The 23,896-nt window shown below is 49.1% G+C and overlaps 1 protein-coding gene across 1 annotated transcript in view; it reads right to left on the bottom strand.

Annotated features, from left to right (window-relative positions):
• Positions 1-23,896, bottom strand: part of GALNT10 (polypeptide N-acetylgalactosaminyltransferase 10) — a 341,115-nt gene that overhangs the window by 12,776 nt on the left and 304,443 nt on the right. The window contains exons 9-11 of the mRNA XM_011981246.1: positions 9,976-10,083; positions 4,414-4,635; positions 1,200-1,316 (exon numbers count right to left, since the gene is read on the bottom strand). Of these exons, the coding sequence (XP_011836636.1) occupies positions 1,200-1,316; positions 4,414-4,635; positions 9,976-10,083 (447 nt within the window). The remainder of the gene's footprint in view (positions 1-1,199; positions 1,317-4,413; positions 4,636-9,975; positions 10,084-23,896) is intronic.

Here is a 23,896-nt window from a genome sequence, read left to right as displayed (position 1 = left end):
GCCTCTCAGGTTCATGCCATTCTCCTGCCTCAGCCTCCCGAGTAGCTGGGACTACAGATGCCTGCCACCATGCCTGGCTACTTTTTTGTATTTTTAGTAGAGACGGGGTTTCACTCTGTTAGCCAGGATAGTCTTGATCTCCTGACCTTGTGATCCACCCACCTCGGCCTCCCAAAGTGCTGGGATTATAGGTGTGAGCCACCGCGCCCAGCCTGCCCGCTTTAAAATTAAAAAAAAATATTGAGTTTTGAGAGTTTGAGCAGATACAAGTCTTTTCATTCATATATTCTAGATACAAGTCCTTTATCAGCTATATGCTTTACAAACATTTTCTTCCCATCTGTGGCTTGCTTTTTATTCATTTTGAATTAGTCCAGTTTATCAATTTTTTTCTTTTATGGATTGTGTTTTTGCTGTCATATCTAAAAAATAATTGTTTAACCCAAGGTCACTCCACCCAGGCTGGAGTGCATGGCACAATCACCGTAACCTCGAACACCTGGCTTCAAGCAAGCCTCTCCTAAGCTTCCCGCACTGTTGGGATTTCAGGCATGAGCCCACTGTGTCTGAGCAGTGGCTCTTCCTGCAGGCTGGCTCACCCTCTGCATCCCACCCAGCCAGCAGGTGAGGCTGACCATGCCCCGAGGCTCCAGGAGTCAAGGTAATGAACATACCCATCACCTCCCAAAAATGATGGCTCTGTCCTCATCAATATGAGGGCTTCCTCACCTCCTGCATAATCAGCTCAGGGACACAATTCGTGGGAGCCCCGGGGCTTTTCTGGAACTCTTGGAAGGGGCATGCCTATCCACGGGGCTGCTGATGGCCACACCTGCCTCTGTATAGGAAGAGCCAGGTGAGAATGAGGCCCGCAGAGAGGGAAGCACTCTCTTGAGAGATCCAGCAACATCATCAAGGCTTTTCAGTGACATGAGACAATAAGCTCTTTTTGTGGAAGGCCATTTGGGCTGAGCATCCATCATTTGTAACCAAAATGGTCCAGACTGATGGTTTTATTGCAATGTGAAGGAGTCCCCTTTCCAGGGTGTTCAGGAGGATCTTAAAACTCATCCCCGGGGCTGACTCTTGTCACTTTTATCACTGACCCATGCCTCTCCCTCCCAGCTGGTCACGTCAGCACCCCAGGGGGCAGATGTTTCAGAAAACCTGGCTGCCAGTCCCCGAGGGGCGGCCCTTACCTGCATGTTGTTCCAGGCGGCTTCCCCGCGGCCCCGGACGCAGCCCTCTAGCCTCAGTGGGGAGCCCAAGGCCCCGTGTTTTGTGTCTGCGCACAGCCCTGTGCCCACATTTCGGATCTGAAAGGGAAAAAGGGAAGAAGTGGACCACTGAGGTGCCTCAGGGTGCCCACCGGGTCCCTGCCAGGTGAAAGGGGAAACCAAGGGGGAGACATTAGCTGGATTAAGTTCGAAATCGTCTTGATAAAGCTTGCCCTGGGCTGTTGGAAGTACCTCGAACCTCTCAATACAGGAAGACTCAGTCCACAGAGTGTAATCCTCAAAGCACTGCTGCGTTTAGAGCATGCAGGGTCCCGGGTTGGTGGTAGGGGACTGGAGGTGAGGAGTTGGTAAAGGACTCCCTGGCCCCACTGCTGGAGAAATTGAACCAACAGATCCAGGAACCAGATTTTACCCCCATTTCAGGTGATCCAGGTTCTGGTGGTCCGGGGACCATACCTTGAAAGATCCTAGAAAAGGACACGAAACCTTTGCTGTATGTCATGGACTCTCTCTGTCCCTTAGGGCAGGTGAATGGCAAGAGGTGGCAGGAGGCCCCCTCACCCCCTGCTGAGATCCAAAGAACAATAGTTGCCTCCCACCCTTCAACCATGAAGATGGGTGTGATGGCAAGAGCACTGGGCTAGGAGTCTGAAGCCCTAGGCTGCTCACTTGCTTAGCCAACAAATACCGACTGGGCACTTACTGTGGGCAGGCTGTTGTGCTAGGTGCATAGTGTCACATCATATAGTTCCTACCTTACAGATATCAATCCTACTTTGTCTGAGGGGTAGGGGGCTGTGGTGGCTATGAAAATACACCACCCAATTTCCTGTTGCAGGGCGTCTCATTGCACCCAGATCCTGTATTCTGAATCCACCACTGTGTCCACCCATGGATGGATCCCAGCCAATGAGTGAGGCAGACCCACTCTTGCGAGATGCTGAGCTCCTCTGGCTGGTGATTTGGCTTGGGGACTTCATTAACCTGGCCAAAGCTTTCTTACAGCTTTACTGCAGTCTGGACTCTTCCTACCCCAGCCGTCCTTCCTTCCCTCGTGCCTTCGCAGAGGTCAGACCAGTGTCGTGGTCTTGTGGCTTTCCTAGTCTCCCCAGGCGTCTTCATTTTTCCTCTCAAGTGTTTTAACCATAAATCTCTTGCGTGTCTAATCCCACTGTGGCATCTGCTTCTTGGAGGACTTGAACTAACACGAACTGGTAAAGAGCCAAAGAGCCTCATGAGGGAAGTCCACACAGCAGTGCTCCTGGAAAGTGGTGGTGATGTTGGGGTAGGCTAGTCAGGCAGCCGAGCCAGGCAGGGCTCTGTGATTTGCCGTGTGAATTTGAGCAAATCACACCTGGTGTTCCTGCTAGCCCACCATGTCTCTCCCCTTTCCTCTGGTAACACCACCCCGACTTTCCATGGGGCTACTGCTCCTCATGCACCCTGTGGCCAGCCGTAGTGTCCATCCTACGCTTGCTGTCCCTCTTCCCCGATGGCCCCAGTGATGGGTGCAGGATCCAAGAATAAGACTTGATTCCTGCACCTTTACTGGTATACTGGGGAAGACGTGTATACTTTCTGCTGGATTGGCCAAGCAGTAGGGGTTGGTCAGCCTGAAGCTTCTGGAAGCCATTCTGATACCTTCAGTGTGAGACCAACACAAAAGGAAGCTGAGTTCAGCAGGAGAAAAAGAGACTGACATCATTTGAGGCCCTGGATCCAGGTTGTCTGAAGCCATAGCTACCCCAGGCTCTTATGTGAGTCAAACACAATATATTCCCCCCGTTTTTTTTTTTCACTTTAAATTGGTCTTCTGAAAGAGCCCCGACTCTTATGCTCCCCTTTTCCAAGCTCCAACCTATCCATCTATGAATGGGTAGGTCCTCTCAGCCCGGAGACCCAGGATCCCATGATGGCATGCTCATCTGCCTGTGAAGGCTGGTCTGCCTCGGCCAGCATGGGCCTCATGGGCCGCGCCATGGCCCGCGTTCACAGGGCCCCACGCTCAGGAGGGCCTGGCTTGATTTAAAGCTCTGCTGCTGCTGTCTTGAAATTCTGAATAATTTTATCTGTGAACTGTTTTGTAAGTGAAATCTGATGGAACAGTGGAGCGTGTGCATTATAGAGAAGCACGCTGTTCCTCTCTGCCCTGTGTGCATGCAGCATGTGTGAAGACACTGACCAAGTGAGGGCGCTGGGGGTCCCAGAGGCCCTGCTTTCCCTTCAAACTAGAACTCGCTCTGGGTGTGCTAAGAAGGGCAGTGGCATCCTAAGAAGCAGGAATGACCAACAAGTCCTGTCATGTCCTTTCTTACTTGCGTTACTGCCCCATGTTAGCCAAGAACTTATGTAGGAAAGGGAAAGATAGGGCAACCCTAGTTCCTTTTCTTTTTTGAGGCAGGCTCTTGCTCTGTCACCAGGCTGGAGTGCAGTGGTAGGAGCACAACTCATTAGAACCTTGACCTCCTGGGCTCAAGCAGTTCTCCTGCCTCAGCCTCCCAAGTTGCTGCAACTACACGCACGTACCACCATGCCTGGCTAATTTTTTTTTTTTGTAGAGACAGGGTCTTCCTATGATTCCCATAGGAAAATGTTGTTTTCAAACTCCCGAGCTTAAGTCATCCTCCGGCCTTGGCCTCCCAAAGTGCTAGGATTACAGGCATGAGCCACCGCACCTGGCTCCTTAGTTCCTTTGCATTTCAGCCCTTCCTTACTCATCAGTAAATGGAAGGTAGAGAGTATTGGAAGAACATGCACATTATCAAGAAGTGAAGTAAAAACAAGCTGAGTTAGTTTTGTGCCATGTTTAGACTGTTCTGGTGAGAAATACTTATGCTTGCAGCAGGTGGGAAATACAGATCATGTCATTTCACTCATTCTGAACATGAGTTACATGCTGTTAATTTGCATTTTAAATTGTCACTGCATCATATAAAGATGAAAGGTAAAATTCATGCTAATAACTTAAAGTTTTAATTTTTCTACACTGAGAACACTAACTAGCAAGTAAAAATACACCATGACAAGGCTAAAGAGAGACCAGGAAAGAAAGGAAACAGTTTTATATTCGTGTCTTTCCTCCCTGCACTTACTTTCTGCCTTTTGAACATGGGGTCTGTATTTGCATTTTACACGCCCAGCAAATTATGGAGCAAGCCCTGCCCTCCAGGCTCACCTCCCCCCAAGCTGCAGCCGGGGGCTCCACGGGTGGGTAGAATTTGGGCAGGTCCCAGGCTATCTTCGTCATAAACCACTTGAAACTTTTGCAGTTAAGGGAGCTGCGGAGCTTTTTCTGGGCGGCGACGTCCCCAGCGGAGAGGTGGCGGTATTCAGGCCGGCGCTGGTAAATGTACTCGGCGTACTCGTCCATCCACACTTCAGCCACCCGCTTAAGGTTCTGTGGGGCAAGAGGCAGTGGAGGGGTCAGTCTCTCCAAGAAGCCAAAGCCAGGCAGTGGGGTGAAAGGGTCCTGGCAGGTTGAGGTCAACCCTTCTTATTTTATGTTGCATCAGAAATCCCAGCCCCACCATGAGTTTAGGCCTTCTGTATTTCTATGTATCATTATGCATGTTTTAAGGGTTTCACAGCTTAGAGTTGGCCCATAGGCTGCTGTTGTTTTGCCTGCCCATCTTCCATCCCCTCTTCTTCTAGTGATAGCTCCTACTGATTTTTCCTCTGGGCAGCCACCCTGTCTCCCTGTCAGCTCATGTGGCAGGAGGAAAGGCATGGACCCAGCCTGGCTAATGTGAATACAGGCGCCCCTGGTGCAGGGGCTGGTCAAACAGCAGACCCATTCCCTGAGCCCCACCAATCACAATCAACAGGCATCAGCCTTGGGATTTTTGCAGGAACCATTGGAAGAATCGCTCTGTTTCTGCTTGGATTGCTGGGTAAGACAGGATGACAGCCAGAGCTCTTGGGCCATATGGCCTCCACGCAAGGAGAGCCTGTCCAAGGATGAAATCAACCCAGAATGAAGCAGAGCGGAGGGCTGGATCCAGGAATGCATTCCGCCTTTTAACACCAGAATCCAGCCATGTCTGAAGCTAGAGCTACCTCAGACTTTCCAGTTACAGGAGCCTGTATATTCTCTCTTCGCTAAGCCAATTTGATTTGGCTTTTTGTCATTTTTGACTAAGAGTTTTGACCAAGTTATATGATAAAGGCAAATGATAATTTGAAACCAAAAGGTTTGGAAGTGGGAATTTCTAATAATCCTTTGAGGTGCAAAGGTTGCTGCTACTTTCATCATGAAGCATAAAGAGAATCAGTTTTAAAAAATGACAGCCACATAATTGGCAAGCAGAGGCAGCAGGTGAGGAAACTGTTTGTGAGTAGACTTGGGGACAGAGGAAGAGGGAATTCTTATGTATGTGATGAAAAGTCCTGATTCCATCTGCAGTGTAGACCCCACCCAGTGAGAATTTCTGATATGTGATACATCTGAGAGCAAAACTTCAGGGTTCAGGGGAAATTCTCTGCTCCAAAACATCTTTAGTCAACCCCTGGCTGTTGTCCCCCCTCCCAATTTTAACTCTTCAGCTTTCAGTTTTTTCCCTATTGCAATGTAAAATTTCCTCTGAAAGGTAAAGGGGAGTTAGCACTTGAAGCTGTTATCAGTCATTTGCACCTCAGTGTGAAGGACTGCTCTAGGAGCAGGTCAGGCAGGGATCCCAAATGTTTCAATGTCTTCTATAAAAAGCCGAATAGTAAATACTTAGGCTGTGCAGACCATATGGTCTCACCTCTGATGTGGCTATAAAGCAGCCATAGACACCATATAAATGGTGTGGCTGGGTTCCAATAAAACTTATGGATACTGAAATTTGATTTTCATGTATCACAAAATATTCTTCTTCTTTCGATTCCCGTTCCCTCTAATGATTTAAAAATGTAAAAACCATTCTTAGCTCACAGGCCATACAAAAACAGGTTGCTGACTCTTGAGTAATGGAGAAGGAAGCCAACATGAGGGAGGCCCTCGCACTGGAGACAAAATTCACCAGCTCCCCCATTTTGCTGGCTCTGAGTTGGGGGCCAGGAAACAGCTGAATTTCCTTGTTGCTACCTAGTTCTTCCTGAGTGCTGAAGAGTCCACAGTGGGTTAGAAAACAGCTCAGGAACTATTTATTCCCACCAGGCCCCTGCACAGAAAAGGCTGTGTTTAATTTAAAACTGTGCTAGAGGAAGTTGAAGGCCTAACAGAGATTGTATACATGAACACTCTAAAACACAGTATTTCCTCTGCTTTTTCCAGTATGCCCACCAGGCTCTTTTAGCTCACTGTCTGAGTCCCAGGGGTAATGAGGAACTGCTGTAGTTTCACTCCAACTGAAAGCAGGTCCGGCCACTCTGACCATGGCCAGACTGGTTAAGAATGATACTGAAATTTACCAGTGTTATTCTTAAAGGATTGAATAACATCATATTTTAATTCTTATTATAATTACCATTTTAATTTATATTGCATAATTGTATCTTCCAAACATAACTTGAAAAGCTCTTTCTCCCAGATTTTGAACTTTTTTTGCTACAGTTCACCGTTTGCGCCAAAGGAAATGACTTTACACTTATTTCTCTCACATCTCCCCTTGTTAGAGACAGAAAAAGGAGCTTGGGATTTTAGTGGGCTTCGGGATCCTCGTACCCCTACTCTCAACACCTTCCTGCTTCCGAGTCCCAGTCCCGTCTGAGGCCCAACTGTACTTCTTGTGCTTGGATTATAGAGATTTGCCTGGATCCTTGGAGTAAGTCTCCATTTTTGTTTCACCAAGTTTGAGTAGTTTCTGTTACTGACTTCCTAAGATCCTTTTTCCAGAGGCAAAGATAAGACAGATATCAGCAAGTGTAGTAAACAATGTAAGACTGGCTACTTGTCCCTGAGGCAGGCAAGCTGGTGGACTGGTCATCCTTCCTGAACTGCTTCTACCTCAAGGCTGTCTGGCTGTTTGTCCTTCCAGAGTCAAGGCTGTCTGGCTGTTTGTCCTTCCGGAGTCGTACAACCTCAGTTTCTCTATCTGGCTCTCTCAGAGCTATCAGGACAACTCTCAAATCTATCAAAATGATCATCTAGGGGACAATACTCTAGAAGGCTTAGGATGTGGCTACTAAAACATTGAGCACCTTTTTTTTTTTTTTTTTCCCCCAAGACAGGGTCTTGCTCTGTCACTCAGGCTGGAGTGCAGTGGTGTGGTCTCGGCTCACTGCAACTTCCGCCTCCCCAGTTCAAGCCATTCTCCTGCCTCAGCCTCCCCAGTAGCTGGGATTAGAGGCGCACACCACCATGCCTGGCTAATTTTCGTATTTTTAGTAGAGCTGGGGTTTTGCCATATTGACCAGGGTGGTCTTGAACTCCTGACCTCAGGTGATCCGCCCGCCTTGGCCTCCCAAACTGCTGGGATTACAGGCGTGAGCCACCATGTCGGCCCACTGAACAAATATTTTAAATGTGGTCTGCAAGTAATTGAGGGTTGTTAGTCACCATACTAAAAGGCCACCCCTGATTCAGGCATCTCCATAGTTCTGTAAACCTACACATAATCAGACCAGATGGATCACAGAGTCCCTGGGGAAGAAGCCATGGGGCACCAATCAGATTGTTAAGTGGTTTAAAGCCAAACACAGGACGCAGCTTCAGTACAGACAGCTAAAAGAGAAATATGTTAAAATGCCTAAAGACAGAATTTAGCTAAGACTTTTAAATACACGTTCCAGTCTTTATTGTTAATGTTGATGCTAACACTAATAATAGCAGTCACTGTTTAAGGAACAATTGCTATGTGCCAGGTACCTGTCAGACCTACACGGGTTTGAATTCTGGCTCTAGTTACTTAACGTTTCCATCGCCAGCATCACATGTTTCATGTTCCCCATCCGTTAAAAACAAGTGAGAATTAAGTGAGATAAGTAAAATGTTTTGCATGCCTGGTTCGAAGGGAATTTTTATAAGCGTTACTACAGTTAGCTCTTATCCACTGAATTAATCTATAATAATGGTTCTATAACAAGCAGGAGGCGGTAGTGTCTCTTCATCAGGTGGGCCTTTTTTAAAAAAACAGCAGCAACAACAACAGCAAACTTTCTTTGAGACATGGTCTCGCTTTGTCACCCAGGCTGGAGTGCAGTGGCACACACAGCTCACTGCAGCCTCGACCTCCCTGGCCCAAGCGGTCTTCCCACCTCAGCCTCCTGAGTATCTGGGACTACAGGCATACACCACTGCGCCCGGCTATTTTTATTTTTAGGTGAGCCTTATCAATAACAGCTGTGCAGAGGAAAATAATATTTTAGGGTTGCTCCTGGTCTGGAGTTGGAGTGTCCCTATGGTCCCTTGTAGCCAGAAGAGTCGCAGTCTTGGGCGTACCGAGAGAGAGTGCGCTCTTTTCCCGCCTGGCACCCTCCTCAGGGATCGCCAAGTGGCCTTTCAGAAGAACGCGATTCCTGCTTCAAGGGGCTGAACCTAGAACCCACCCCCTGCGTCGGATGGGGCTGTGGGCAGCGCGGATGGCTGTTGAGGGCGTCGTTAGGCTCTGCTACCACTGGAGGGCACTGCCGGCTCTCCTTTCCCTCCACACGGCCCCGACACTTTCCGGAGCTCAGCTCCCACCCAAGGATGGCGCTCGGCGAGACGCGCGGCCCCTTTGAGCCTCTCGGCTTTCCTTGTAAGTCACGGGACAACGCTCTTCTAGGACCCGGGAGCCACAATTCTACACGTCAAGGTTGTCAAGTGACGAGGGAGGAGGAGGCAGCGCCCTGGACAGGAGGCAGTGCGGTCTAATGCCCACCGGCCAGCACCGGGGTCTCCTGGCGGGGGCGGGGCTCACAGGCTCCGCGGAGGCAAAGCTGTGCGGAGGGTGGGGGTTTCCTTCCAGCTTCCCCGCAAACCTCCCCGAGGCTCTTTCTGTCCTCTGGGGACCCTCCCTCCTCTTCATTTTTCTTTTGTGGTCACCTGGATTTATTTATTTTTTCCCCAATACATTTAATATCAAAAACAAAAACAAACTCTGGCTAACAGATTTCCATGTGCAGTCAGTGGCCAATTTAATTGAAGCAATGATTGATACAAACCATTTTAAGGCAGTGAAACAGTTTGACATGCAGAGGTTTTGGCAGTGAGAGTGGACAGGGGGTGAGGAGAAGAGAAAGACACTGACATTTATAAACTCCACTTCCCCTGCAGAAACTTAATACGCAAGCTTTCCCAAACACACCACACCACACCACCTGTATTAATATTTATCTGACAGGTTTCTTTACGTCACCTCTGATCTAACTTTGCACCTACTTTAGCTGTATGCTAATTAATAGTATCTGTGAAATTACAGGTTAGCTACATGAATACACATTAATTTAGAATCCATATGATCTTAAAACACATGAACAAGAAAACGTTCCTGTGTTTGCCGCCTAAGATTATCCCCTCTGTCACACTTTGGGAAACAGTATCACCTCCTTAATTCTCCTGGCAATGCTGAGAGTTGGAAATAATTAGCTCTCTTTAAACAAAGGAGGAAACACAGGTTCAGAGGAGTTAAGCAACCCTCCCCAGGTCACACAGCCAATGAATGGTTAAGTAGGGATTTAAGGGAGTTCTTTTAAATTGGATTTCACCTGGAGAATGGGGGCACATCCTCAAACCCAGAGATCACGTAACACAGTCTAGGGCCCTAGGGTGACGCAGTGCAGCTGGTGGTCCTAGGCCAACCCCTTCTCCCCCCCAGGAAAGCCACCACCTTACCCGGGCCAGGCTGACTCCGGCCGGGACCTTGTAGGGCACATACTTCCTGTAGATATGGCCCACCCTGGAGCAGGGGATGTCCTCCATGCGGCCCCCACACATCCACACCTGCATGGCAAGAAGGGAGAGAGATTATGACGTTTCTGCTTCCAGTTCACCATCCCTCCAGGCCAGCATCCCTTAGTGCACTCAGCAAAAGCATCAGCCTGGATTGTCTACTGAAGCCTATATCACAGACCTAATGACGTGGGAAAACACAGTAATATAATAACAGCAGTAAAAACAGCTGACAGCACTGAGTTCTTACCATTGCCACACACTATGCTAAGATGGTCACATGCACAACCACACTTAGGTCTCATCAGAATACCTATGAAGTAGGTAGTAAGATTTTACAGATGCTGAAACGGAGACTCAGAGAAGCTAAGAAATGTGTCTAAGGTCACAGAGTAAGTGGTGGAGCCAAAATGCAAACCCTGTTTTAGCTGACTTGAGAGTCTGAGCTATGGAGTGCTGTGTTGAGAATTCTAGGGTGGCATTGGGGGATCAGTGGGAAGGACCTGGTGGTCACAAAGTGACATCAGCCACAGCACAAGTAGTCAAGGTGGCACACAGGTTCCGTAGATTTACTGACACATATTTATTTTCCTCTTGGATCTATAAGCCTCTCGCTGGGTCTCCCTGGAGCAGTTCCATCAGCCTCCCTGCCCTGCGTTCTCTGAGTCGGCCTCGCTAGGCTGTGCAGCTGGGTCTTGCCGCAGTGTGGGATCTGATGGTTCTCTTTAAGTCCCTCTCCCAGGGAGGAGTATCTGACATTACAGAGAGCTCCTGAGTTTGCCCACTGGGCTGACAGCAACTTGGAAATCTGAACATGTACAGCCAATACTGACTCGTACCCACTGAGGGGCCCAGCCTGCACAGACTCTCCTTGGCAGGCCTGGGTTTGAATCCTGACTCAGTCACTTACCCACTTTACGACTTTGATCAAGGTACTTAACTTCTCTGAGACTCGGTTTCCTGTAAAGAAATAGAGGAGGCAGGACTGGAAGATGAGCTACTGCGTGTAAAAGGGTTTAGCGCAAGACCTGGTGCATACACAGGGCACAGCAGTGATCAGTCAGCTGAGACCCCAGCCTCCGAAGTAGCCTCATAATCCCTGCCTCCTCCTATTTGTGCCCCTGTGTAGATGCCTCCCAGTGAGTCACATGAGGACTGACCTGTGTAACCCACAGGATACTGCAGAAATGATGGTCATAAAGATGCCGTAGCTTCCACCTTTCTCTGTGGGACTGCTGGCTTTGGAGGAGCCAGCTGCCATGTTTGAGGACACCCAAGCCATTCTATGGAGAGGTCCATGGGGTGAGAGCTGAGGCCTCCTGCCCACAGCACTAATTTGCCAGCCAGGTCAGTGAACCAGCAAGAAGCAGAGGTGGTGGTCACAGTCAAGCCTGCAGATGACTGCAGCCCTGGCTCATGGCCTGACTATTCCCCTATGCGAGACCCAAGGTGGAGCTATCAAACCAGCCGCTCCCAAATCCCTGGCGTAGGGAAGCACGGTCATCATAACTGTGTATTGTGTTAAGATGGATTCTCGGGGTAATTTTTCCTGGCATAGGTAACTAACATGGGAGATGGTTTCAGGTGGCGATGGCAGAGCAGGGCCATTGCATAGACTTGTTGTGGGGATGTATGGGATATGAGAGATGCTACTTTATGCTCCCCAGTCAGGGAAAGCCTCACTTCGGAGGGGATGTTTGAGGTGGAACCGAGAAGGTGAAAGTAAAGGCAAGGGAACACGTGAGAGAAGAGCAAGTGCAAAGGCACCAGGGCAGGGCCAGGCTTGGCATAGTCAAAAAGAAAGCCAGGGCAGGAGGAGAGGGAGAAAGGGGAAGAGGGACGGGAGGGGAGGCCAGAGGGGCTCCCACAGGGGCCTCACAGGGCAGATGAAGGAGTCTCCACAGAAGGTCTTCAGTGAGGGAGATACACAATCCACTTACATCTTACAAAGATGACTCTGCCTGTGGGCTGGAGAACAGCCTGAAGGGGCAGGCCTGGGGGAGAGAAGGCCTGGGAGGCTCTTGTAGTCATCCTGATATGAGGCCATCCTGACCCTGGGCGAGGGGTGCTGAGGCGATGGGGGGACACAGCTGGATTCAGGACATTATTATTAATCTCGCTACCATATGCTCTCGTTTGTAGGATGAGGGGCAGGAATGGGGACATCTGCAAACCAGATTCTGTGCAAAAGTGCTCTTTTCAGTTGGAACTGCTCGATGAGGTCGTGGGGATTGGGCTTCACGTCTTGATTGATTCAGGGACTCTAGAAGGGCTTGCTCTTCCACCTGGCTCCTGAAAGGTCCTTTGTCCCCCACTACTTCCTGCTATCTCCATCCTCAGCCCAGATGTACTCTGGCCCTCCTGAGAGGGGATATGCACAGGGCTGCAATTAGTGGAAGTGCTGCCTGGAGAAATGCAATTATATTCTGATCTTGGGGGAGAAAAAAAATCCAGCCAGTCAATAGAACAGAACATTGGTCTTGAGATAATGGGCTCCTGATGGTAGATTAATGTCAAGGCCAAGCCAAGAGGTTTATTTTCAAAGCAGGAGATATTGATCAGGCGCCAGCATCCCATAACAATAACTCTTCCTTTATACAAAGTGATTGATGTGGAAGTGATGCTTTTGTCTGGCGTGTATTGCCCAGGTCGCCGCTGGGCTGCCCTCTGTCTTTCAGGTGGTGCAGTGGCCCTGAGCAGGTGGGACACTTCACCCTGCTCTATTTCTGGACGTCTCCTGGGCAGTTGACCATGTCAGCATCCAGCTTCCTTGTCTTCATATTAAACTCGCATTAGCTAATGAGGCTGTGTGTCCAGCTCTGCTTGGCAGAGGCACCTAACTTTATGCAGGTGGATGAGACATTTCCAAATCCTTCTCTTTACTGTGACCTCTGGTTTCTTTGGCCCCAATCATGCTGGCCATCAGCCTGAAGGTTCCTGAGGGACCAGGGTGACCCTGATATGTCAGGAGGCTTGAGGCATCCAGGATACCCTCAGATTCCTGGGATGTCTGGAGGGTTTGGTCAGTGGGTTTACTCCGTGGCTTCCCTGCCCAGCACAGGATGGCCTGGTGGCCGACTCAGAATGTGAACTACCCTCAGCAAGACAGACATCTATGAAGCTGCTTCACTCCTGGGTCCTTTGGGAGTATCCCAGCACGGGCCACGCCCATCACTTCAGAATGTCCTCTGGCCTGACCAAGGGCCCCGTGCAGCCCTCCACCCTCACCTCATTCCACTCACTTCTTGCTCACCGCACCCATTGACTCCTCTCACAGATTCCTCCCTCTGCCTGGCTACCTCCTACTCATCCTTCAGGTCCCCTTAAGAGCCACCTCCTTAGGGGCTTCTCATCCTTTTATACCTACACACAGCACCTTGTTTCATTGCCTTTTACCAGAAGTGCAGTATTAATTATTCACAGGATTATGTCCCTGGTCTAATCTCCCTGCAACAGGCATCTGTTGTTTTTGCCTGTCCAGTGCACCTTCTCCCTATCGGTGACTGTCCTCCCAACTGCTCCACCTGGGGCCTGTGACCCAGGATGGCCAGCCGGAGCACCCAACCTCCTGGGCTCTGAAGCTGGTGTAGGGCAGGGTAATGGGGTATATTTAATGGTTGCCATGCATGCTAGTGCTTGATGTGATGGCCACACACTTTCTCTGGGGGGAAGAGCGATGGGAAACGCACTGCAGCTGCCAGTGATCACCTCTGCACCACACAGAAAGGGAGGGCCTGTTCATGAATGCAGCGAGTGCCGAGCAGGGCAGTCCCAAGAGAGGGAAACAGACACCTGTTTGAGCACCTGGAAGCAGGCCTGTTGAAGACAGCCCCCCACCCCCCGCCCCCGCATGCCTTTTCTTGGCTATGGCTAGTTTAAGATGATGTTTTCACTTTTATATTTATTTATTTTTGAGACAGGGTCTCCCTCTGTCACACAGGCTAGAGTACAGTATCATGATCACTGCTTACTGCAGCCTTGACCTCATGGGCTTAAGTGACCCTCCTGCCTCAGCTTCCCAAGTAGCTGGGACCATAGGTGTGTGCCACCATACCTGGCTATTTTTATTTTTTGTAGACATGGAGGTCTCCCTATGTTGCCCACACTGGTCTTGAACTCCTAGGCTCAAGCAATCCCCCGACCTCGACCTCCCAAAGTGCTAGGATTGCAGGCATGAGCCACTGCACCCGGCCTTCCTGTCACTTTTAACATAAGAGTCCTTACCAACCCCTCTGGGCCCCGCCAGACTCCGGGCCGGTGTTGGCAGGGGTCTCATCTGTTGTATTTGCCATTGGACTCCCAGTGCCTAGCACAGTGCTCTGCCCGTAAGAGGCACTCAGTCATGAAGGAGGAGGTGAATCAAGACTGATTCAAAATCTTGGGCATAGGGACTTGACTAGAGAGAAAGACGACCTCATTGTGTCATCCATTCTTCAGTCACCGGCTCCAGGGATGAACTGTCTTTTTTGCTTCCAGTAATCCTAGCAATAATATAAGTCATGAGCAGGGAGCCCGAGGTTTCCTTGTTTCTCGGGCAGAAAGCACCATTGCCATCTCTTTAGGGCGGGATCCTGGCTGAGTCTGTCTGGGGTGAAGTGGGACAGATGTAGGAGGCCAGAGAGAGCATCGCCATCGTGCTCCCGGCTTGCTCACCTCCCTCTTGTGACGAACAACTCTCAACTCTGCCACGGAGAGACAGGATCCCAAGACAGGAGGGGACTCTCCTTCCAAGGACATGCTGGGGTGAGGTGCTGGCCACAGATCCCAGGCCCTGTGGTGCTCACAGCCCAGGTCACTTGTCCTTTGTATCTTTAGGCTCCTCCCTTCCTTCACCGCGGAGGCAGTGACCATCCAAGACCGAGACAGACACTGCAGACTCTGCAGCCTGACTCCCCTCATACCAATCGTCACACCACCAATGCCCACTGTGTGACTTCCTGCAGGTCACTGAACCTGGGAGCCTCTCTCTCCTCATCTGTGATGTGGGGATGATGATGGCTGTTGAGATGGCACAAGACAGCATGTGAAAAGCTGTTAGCTTGGTGCCTGACTCTTAGAGAACCGGATGACTGTTAGTCATTTCTACGTGCAGAAGTACGAGAAACACCACCACCCTGAAATTACAGAGCGCCTGTCCTCTGCCCAACAACATCATGTTTTTTCACCCTATGGCCTGATTTCCCAAATGGAGAGACTGAAGTGCAAAGAGAGGAAGTATTTTTTCTTAACTAATTGGTGGCAAAACCTGCAAGTGACCAAGAGAATGAAATTATTATTAATCTCGCTACCATATTCTCTCATTTGTGGGGTGGGGGGTAGAAATGGGGACATCTGCAACCCAGATTCTGTGCAAAAGTGCTCTTTTCAGTTGGAACTGCTCAATGGGGTCGTGGGGATTGGGTTTCATGTCTTGATTAGTTCAGGGGCTCCAGACGGGCTCCTCTTCCAGCTGGCTCTTAAAGCGTCCTTTGTCCCCCACTACTTCCTGCTATCTCCACCCCCAGCCCAGATGTACTCTGACGGGGTCAGGTGGGGTGGGGAGAGGTCACTGTATACCATTTGGGGCCTGGCCACCCAAAAGCAACGTCCTCTCACCCAAGAGGCAGGAACAGAGTCCAGCTGGGGGCAAAGAGAAGGGGAGCTCCAGGGATGGCAGCAGCTGGATCATCTTTGACCGGGAACCCATCTTGTTCGAGATGGGGACAAATACAGGCCACTAAGATGATATTTTGCTATCCCTCTCCTTGTGTTGCTATCAGCTTTCTCCCTGCCCTGTCCCTTCAACTCCCACCCCTGTAGGGGGATGCAGCTGTCTGCTCTGGGTCCCTTGCCGCTCCACCACAGGAGTTCCCAGCACAGGAGTTCCCAAACATATCCTGCCAGCTTGTTTCCAGGCCCCTTTCACTGCCCCTGTGGCAGTCTTCTCTCTAGAAGCACCATGCCTCTAGACAAGTACAAATCTAATTGTGAAAGCCTGTTCCCCATTCATTTTCATTGCTGCTTTGATTTATTTTATTAGCAAACTTCTTTTGTGTGATGACAGGCTTCATTACAGTGTCTATAAAAGACAATTACCCGCTCTTATCTCCTAAACTGAGGGGGAAAGAAACGAGTGGTGATGTGCATTGGGAAAACACAATGGGACCCAGAAAGAGAGCGCAGCGGAAGGGCTCACCCATGGAGGGCAACCCGAGAGAGCAGCAGGGGCTGGGGCAGAGCCTCTCTCTGTCGAGGAAATGGCTGCCTGGAAGCCAGCCAGGAATGGCACGGCACCTGACCTGCCCAGAGAGAAGGAAAAGACTGGCAGCTGGCCAAGGCTTTTGCGGTTGGCATCTCAGCTGAGGACCCCTATGAAGTTCAAACCCTAATCAGCTGCACTTGGGGGAAAGACTATAATAATAATTGCCACCAATCATTCAGCATTCACTGCGTGCTTAGGAGGCACATAGGGCAGCGGTTAGGAGCTTGGTTCTGGAATTAGAACTGAGGCCTCACCCAGACTGTTAAGCAAGTTATAAATCTGAAAGCCTCAGTTTCCTCCTCTGCAAAATGGGAAAAATTGCTGTGCCTACCTCCTTAGGGTTGTGGTGAGGCTAAAATGAGGTAACGTAGAAGCTTGGAGGACACTGTGAGCTATCCATATGGTGTCCTGTGGGCATGTGGCCTGTCGCTACTGGTGGAGGGCGATGCACGAATGCTACACAACTCCCTGCTGAAAAGAAACTCACATTACTTTGAATGTATTAGTTTGTTTTCAACAAGATATTGTTTCAAGAAGTATCACCACCATGAAAGGACAACCTCTGTCATGCTGGTTTTTGGATGTTTACTGGATGCAGTTGTTAAAAAACAAACAAACAAACAAACAAACAAAAAACAATGGAAAAGAACAACTTTAGTTTTAAATTTACTTCTAAATTTAAGCTGTATTTTTTTTTTTTTTGAGATGGAGTCTTGCTCTGTCACCCAGGCTGGAGTGCAATGGCACAATCTCAGCTCACTGCAACCTCCACCTCCCAGGTTCAAGTGATTCTCCTGCCTCAGCCTCCCGAGTAGCTGGGATTACAGGTGCCCGCCATCATGCCCAGCCAATTTTTTTATTTTTAGTAGAGACAGGTTTTCCCCATGTTGGCCAGGCTGGTCTCGAGCTTCTGGCCTCAGGTGATCCACCCACCTTGGCCTCCCCAAATGCTGGAATTACAGGTGTGAGCCACCGTGCCCGGCCTAGTATTTTTATCTGATACAGTTTTAAGCATATGTGCATCTAAATTAATAAATTAAACATATGACTATTTCAACAATATCCTTAAGTGTTTATAGTTAGTTACTTCCCCAACAAGGGGGGATGGTTACTTTACATTAGGTTTTGACTCAGATTTGGAAATACAGCAATCTCACAGCAACCCGGTGAGGGAGGCACGATCACACCCTTTACAAATGAGGAAACTGAGGTTTACTTAACACTTTACCCAGGGTTCCTCAGTGCATAAATGGCAGAACCCAAAATGGAACCTGGGGTTGGGTCCCCCAGAACTAGGCAGATCTCAGTTCCACGGAGACTGTGCCTTCCTAGGGTCTGGACCGACCCTGTCATGGTCTTCTTCAAAGATCCCTAACAGCACTTGTATTGTCTGCAGAACAAAGGGGTCACCCTTGGCTTGCAATCAGGCCCTCTGCCACCTGCTCCCATCTATCACTTCCTACCCTCTTCACACCCCCTGGACTCCCTATGTGGATGCTGCTGACAACTGGCCGCGACGCATTCATTTTTCTGACCCAGGGACTTGTGAATTTTTCTTTCTGTGACCGTTGAAACCCCAAACAAACCTTAACTATCTCATTTATTTATTTATTTATTTATTTATTCATTCATTCATTCATTCATACATGATCAGGTCATTGGTCAGGTTTGTTCTAAAAACCATGCTGGAAAAAATGGAACAGAAACAAACTGCCAAGGGTGGACCAAAGATATAGAGCCTTGAAAGCCAGGTGAAGGTGTTGGAACTTGTCGGCCAACCTGCCAACCAACCTGCCCATTTCCTCTGTCCTTCCACACCCACGCCTGAGCATCCTCTCTCCACAACCTCCCACCCATTCAGTACAGCTGCCATTTTCAACCTTGAGCCTCATCGGAAGCACCTGGAGGGCATATTAAAAAACAGCTGGCTGGGCTCCACAGCAGCGTCTGACTCAGCACCCTGGGGGGAGCCCGATAATCTGCATTTCTAGTAAGTTCCCAGGTGATGCTAATGCTGCTCGTCCAGGGATCACACTTTGAGAGCCACCGCATACTGGAATGGTGACAACCTCTCAGGTGACTGTGCCTGCCAGTTCACAGTATATTTCTTAACAGCTCTGTGAATTTGGGACTATTGGTGCCCCTTTGTAGATGAGGAAATACAAGTTCAGGAGAAAGGGCAGATGAGTCCAAGGTCTTATACAGAGTTTGTTCCAGAACTGGGCCTGGAGCCAAGGCCTTTTGACCTGTCTTGCCAGCCTCTTTCCACTCTTGTCTTCCTGCAACCACAGCCCGATCACAATAACCACAAGCACGCTGACATTAACAGCTATCATTTAGTGATCATTTATTATGTTCCAGGCACTGAGTTAAGCTTTTAATATATTTTGGCTAATATCATGCTCACAACTGCACTATGAAGTAAAGATTATTCTATCCCCTAAATAATATAAAGAGGAGAGGTTAAGTCACTTTCCCAAGGTCACACAGCCCCTAGCTCATTGAATTTGCACTAGAACCCAGGCAGTTTGATGATGAAGCCCATGTATGTAATAGTGTGCTGTTCTGCCTCCTTACCTGAGGGTTATGATCAGAACAGCTGCCACTTACTGAGTACCTCCTGTTTGGTTAGCTCCAGGCCAAATATATGTATCATCCCATTTAGTTCTTACAACAAACTTTTGAAGAAGTTATTTTATTACCATTTTTAGGGAAGAAAGAGCCAAGGCACCATGAGGTAGGTGTGTGCTGATTAGGGAATAACACACACACAGGCGACTCTCGGACCATTGAGCCGCCTCCTTGGAGGAGTAGTGGGAGAAGCAGGCTCCCAGGCAGGGACACTCATGGAATTTCAAATGGCTTGCTGAGAGCCATGAGCAGAATGCCTTCCCTGTTCCCAGCAGACGGCTCTTGCACAGGCTGGGCATATGTGGCCCCAGGACAAAAATGCTGCACGTATCAGACCATATTTCCAGCATCCTTGGATAACACAGGGAATGAAAGAAATGAGGATCAGGTTCCTGGCAGCCACGCTGCAGCTGTCCGAGGCAGAGGGTGCTGGTAGGGGCAGGGAAAAGGATGGGGAAATGCATTGCCATACAGGTGCCCGGTGGTGGCCCTGGATCTCCTTCTGGTGCTTGGGCTGGCCTTTGGCAATCATTTCTCCCTCCTGTGTGGCAACTTAACCCCTCTCAGGGCTGGTCCTGACCTCTGGGCCCTTCCTGGGACACGGGCCTCTCTCTAGACTGGATACACCTTTTCTCTACTCTTACCACCAGGCGGAATGAGATGAGCACTGGGCTTGGAGCCAGGGCATCTGGGATTTAGCCCTAGCACTGCCACCTTCCAGCGGAGGGACCCTGCCCCATCACCTAACCGCTCTGGGCATCAGGTCGCAATATTACGCTTGCTTAGCTTCTGGGTGTGTCCTGCCTTCTTTTCACATATCCTGTTTCACTTAGTCTTCTTGATACGATTGAGTTTTATGGAAAAAAAAATCAGAGTTTTTTTTTTTTTTTTTTAAAGTCTGTCCATGTAGCCTGGGACTGGGCTAGCCTTTCAGTAACCATATCAGTATCACACAAAGCCAGCCCCAGTCTCCTGTGAGTCTTCATTCCTCTACCGAGAGAATGGATTTTCCTCTCAGAACGAGCTCAAAGATCTTCCTGACTTCTGCGGTGGAGGGTGTCCTCCCTCTCGTCCCCTCACATGGCTTTCTATCACTCCCTTGCTCTGCAAGCCTGCCTGATGGAACCCTCGTACCTGTCTCCATTTTGCCAAGGACAGTGGGGCCCACCTCTGCCTCCTGAAGCAGACCCTGCAGAGTTACTCCTGACCTCAAGCCTTCCCTGGGAGTCTCGCACTGCTGACTTGTGCAGAATCTCATCTCAGAGCTTGCAAATGGCCCAAACAATGTGCTGGAATGTATATGGATGGAGGGTGGGCTGGGAGTGCTGAGAACCCAACATTTTCTTCTTCTTTTTTTTCCTTTCCTTTGAGACAAGTTCTCACTCTATCACCTAGGCTGGAGTGTAGTGTCATGAACATGGCTTACGGCAGCCTTGACCTCCCAGGCTCAAGCAATCCTCCCACCTTAGCCTCCCAAGTAGCTGGGACTATAGGAGCGCAGCACACCACCATGCCCAGCTAATTAAAATAATTTTTTTTTTTTTTTTTTGTAGAGATGAGGTCTCAGTGTGTTGCCTAAAGCTGGTCTTAAACTTTTGGGCTCAAGCAATACTCCTGCCTCGACCTCCCAAAGTGTGAGAATTACAGGCATGAGGCACTGCGCCTGGCCCCTTCTTGTAACTTTTCCCGGTTACAGAAGTAATACATAGTTATGATGAACACATTCAATGTTATAGACACACATTAGTTAGAAAGAGACGGCTATACTCTGAAGCCCTCCCACCCCCAATGGCCACTAGGGACAAAGGCTTCATGGCACTGTGAGTCATTTTCAGAAGTGAGATGGGCTGGGTGCAGTGGCCCATACCTGTAATGCCAGCATTTTGGGAGCCCGAGGCAGGAAGACTGCTTGAGGCCAGAAGTTCAAGACCAGCCTGGGCAACATATGGAGACCCCATCATTACAAAATATTAAAAAACTAGCTGGGAGTGGTGGTGTAGACCTGTAGTCCCAGCTATTTGGGAGGCTGAAGTGGGATGACTGCTTGAACCCTGGGGTGCTGAGGCTGCAGTGAGTTTTGATCACATCACTGCCCTCCAGCCTGGGCAACAGTGTGAGATCCTGTCTGAAAAAAATGTTTTTTTGTGGAGACCTCCAATTTATTTTATGTAATATTTTCTCATTTAGATATGCTCTAACTTATTTATCCCCAAAGGACGTGCATTTGGGTCATTTTCAATCTTCTGCTATGGTAAGTGACACTTCAGCAAATAAATCTTTGCTCATTGCTGTCTGTCTTGGATAAACTCCTGGGCATGGAATTTCAGGTCAAAGAATGTGCTTGCTCTGAAATGTAATGGATTTTGCCAAATTGCTATCCACAAAAGATAGATCCACTTACATTGCCCCAAAGCCTACATTTTTCTCACTTAATTTGGTCACATTGTCCTGGTTGGATACTTTCTGTCTCCTGTATCTCATAGTTGGAGATATCCTAACTGTGGCCTCCTGGGGACACTGTGCAGTTTCCTTTCTGCTCATCCTGCTGCCTCCACCCCTAATCCAACACAACCCCTCATATCTGTGTGTATCAGAGGGCTTTCCACACAGCATCTCATTTGATCCTATCTTGCGGGGTATGAAGGAAAATCGTATCAGCACAATCTGGGATGTGAGGACTAGAGGTCAAACAACTGGTCCAGGGTCCTAGGACGGAAGGAGAGCCTCCTTGCTGAGCACCTTTCCCACCATACACCATTGTCCAAAGATGGCCTCCTAAGTCTGGGAAGGGTAGTATTAAGGAGGTTTATCAGTTGGAAGTGATGCCACTAACACACTAACAGTTACTGCAAACACTGATGTGGGCCAAAGACTGGGTATACAGAGGTGGACAAAACCTCCTGCCTGCCTCCAGGGAGCACGCGGATATGGGAATGCAACATGGGCTGGTTCCCAGGCAGCATGGGGAGCCTTCTATATAAGCTGAGATTGGAGAGAGGAGTGAGAATTGGCCAGAGTAAGGAAAGGCATTTCAGGAGTGGACAGTGTGGGCCTGCAGAGAGGGGCTGGCCCATAAGCCTGGCTCTTACATGCAGTCTTGTCTGGCCGAGTAAGGTAGACATCTATGGTTTGCCCTTCTCCACAGCCATTCTCCCTTCTGGGCACAGCACCTGGACTTTCCTTTGGGTAACTAGCCCATCCCCACCTTCCTGGCTCCAGGATGGGCATGTGACTGCAGGTGAACAATCGCAGTACTGTTCAGGGATGGGCATGGGGCCAGCAGGTCAATGAGACTCAACCTGGGGACTTGTACAAGATGATGGGAAAAGCAGACTCTCTTTTCACGGGCTGCTGAGGATCTCCATGAGAAAAAGCCCACCTGACAGGGAAGCCAGCTCAGATGAAATATGGCCTAGGCATTGAGAGAGACCTAGCCCGAGTGAGATGAGTGAGTCCCTGCATCCAGCCCGGCCTTAGGGTCTATCCTGGAATTTCAGTTGTGTGAGCCTATCAATTCTGGTTTTTGCTTAAATCAGATTGACTACGGTTTTGGTTATCTGTAAGCAAGAATCCAGACTAATGCAACGGGATAAGAGGAAAAGGGGGAAGGAAGAGCAGCAGGGCCAGCTCATGAAGCTAGCTGGAGGCTAGGCTATGGAGTTAAAGACTTGTCCAACCACTAGAACCGGGAAGATTCTGACTTCCATGTGAGAACTTTGCTCTGCTGAGAGAGATAGACAGAGAAGGAGGGAGGGAAAGGGAAAGTTAATGACTTTTCTAGAAATTTCAGAGCTGTTGGAACACTTTTTGGGGGTTTTCTCATCAGGATAGACAGTCCGGTCTGGAATCAGCCCTCAGCCCTGAAGGTACATGTTGATTGATCCTAATTTCTGAAAATACACTCATGCTTTTCAGACCGGGCTTCTCTCTGTCACCAAGAAAAGGGATCTCTTAGCAGAGATGAATCAGAGGGAATTTGGTCCTTCGTAAACGCCCGGTTCCGGCTGAAAGAGAACACCTGCATTCCAGCAGGGCGCTGCCAGGGATGAATGGGCTCACCTGTTCCCCTCAGCCCTGCAGGCAGCCTTTCTACAGGGTCCTGGGAGACAGTGCACTGGCAGATGGGCTGTTGCTGGCTCCAGGAACTCTCCTTTTCCAAGCCAGGAGAGAGAAAGCCCAAGGAGAAAAGTCTCCCTTCCGGACCTCAGGAGCCTCCTCATTACACCATCTCATTTCCTCCGGAAAGTGATGGACATAATTGGATCAAATGGAAATGTAAGCCAGCCTCCTTCCCCCTCCCGGGTGAGAGACTTCCAATATGGCTTCATTACCACGTCTATTGTAAATAACTGGAGAAAAATGCCATTTGTTCTGCCATAATTGCCTGATGAGCATCAGTGGAGGGGTCTTTGAAACACATAGAATGAAATCATTTGGGGCTGGTTTAGAAATTCCTCTGTGCAAATCTTTCTCCATTCACTGTTCTCCACAGAGGGGGTTTCTGAAGGGGGTCTTCTAGACCAAGGAGCCAGTTAGGAGCTTGGAGGCTGATTCTGGCCAGGGACACACTGACTTGGAGTATTCAGCCACTATTTATTAACTGCTGTCAACTAAAGAAAAAAAAATGAAGCTTTTAAAGAATTAAAATTAGTTTTATTTAGAAGTCTTGTTGAAGATTATAGACCAAGACCTGTAGCCTAGGAGGAGGCTTTTAGAAAGGTTCTCTCAGACTCCTCCAATGTCGTATTTTAGTTTATACATAGGTGGTGAAGATTTAGTATGTGTAATATTACATCAAGGTTTGAGTGTTAGAGTACATCTGGTTATAGATTACAGAAGCATAGTCACTAATCTTGTCGGACGTTATTTTATGAGCAGAGAAAGGCGAGGACTAGGGTCATTTATCTTTGAGGGAATGTAGTGAGTCAGGCAAGGGACATGGGGGGCCATGCGTTCTATCCTGTTTTGCCTTTAAAACATCTTTCCAGATTG

Source organism: Mandrillus leucophaeus, unplaced genomic scaffold (assembly GCF_000951045.1).
Source record: "Mandrillus leucophaeus isolate KB7577 unplaced genomic scaffold, Mleu.le_1.0 Scaffold222, whole genome shotgun sequence".
Classification (NCBI taxonomy): domain Eukaryota; kingdom Metazoa; phylum Chordata; class Mammalia; order Primates; family Cercopithecidae; genus Mandrillus; species Mandrillus leucophaeus.
The sequence above is the reverse complement of the archived record's forward strand: the minus strand, read 5'-3'. Positions and strand labels throughout refer to the sequence as shown.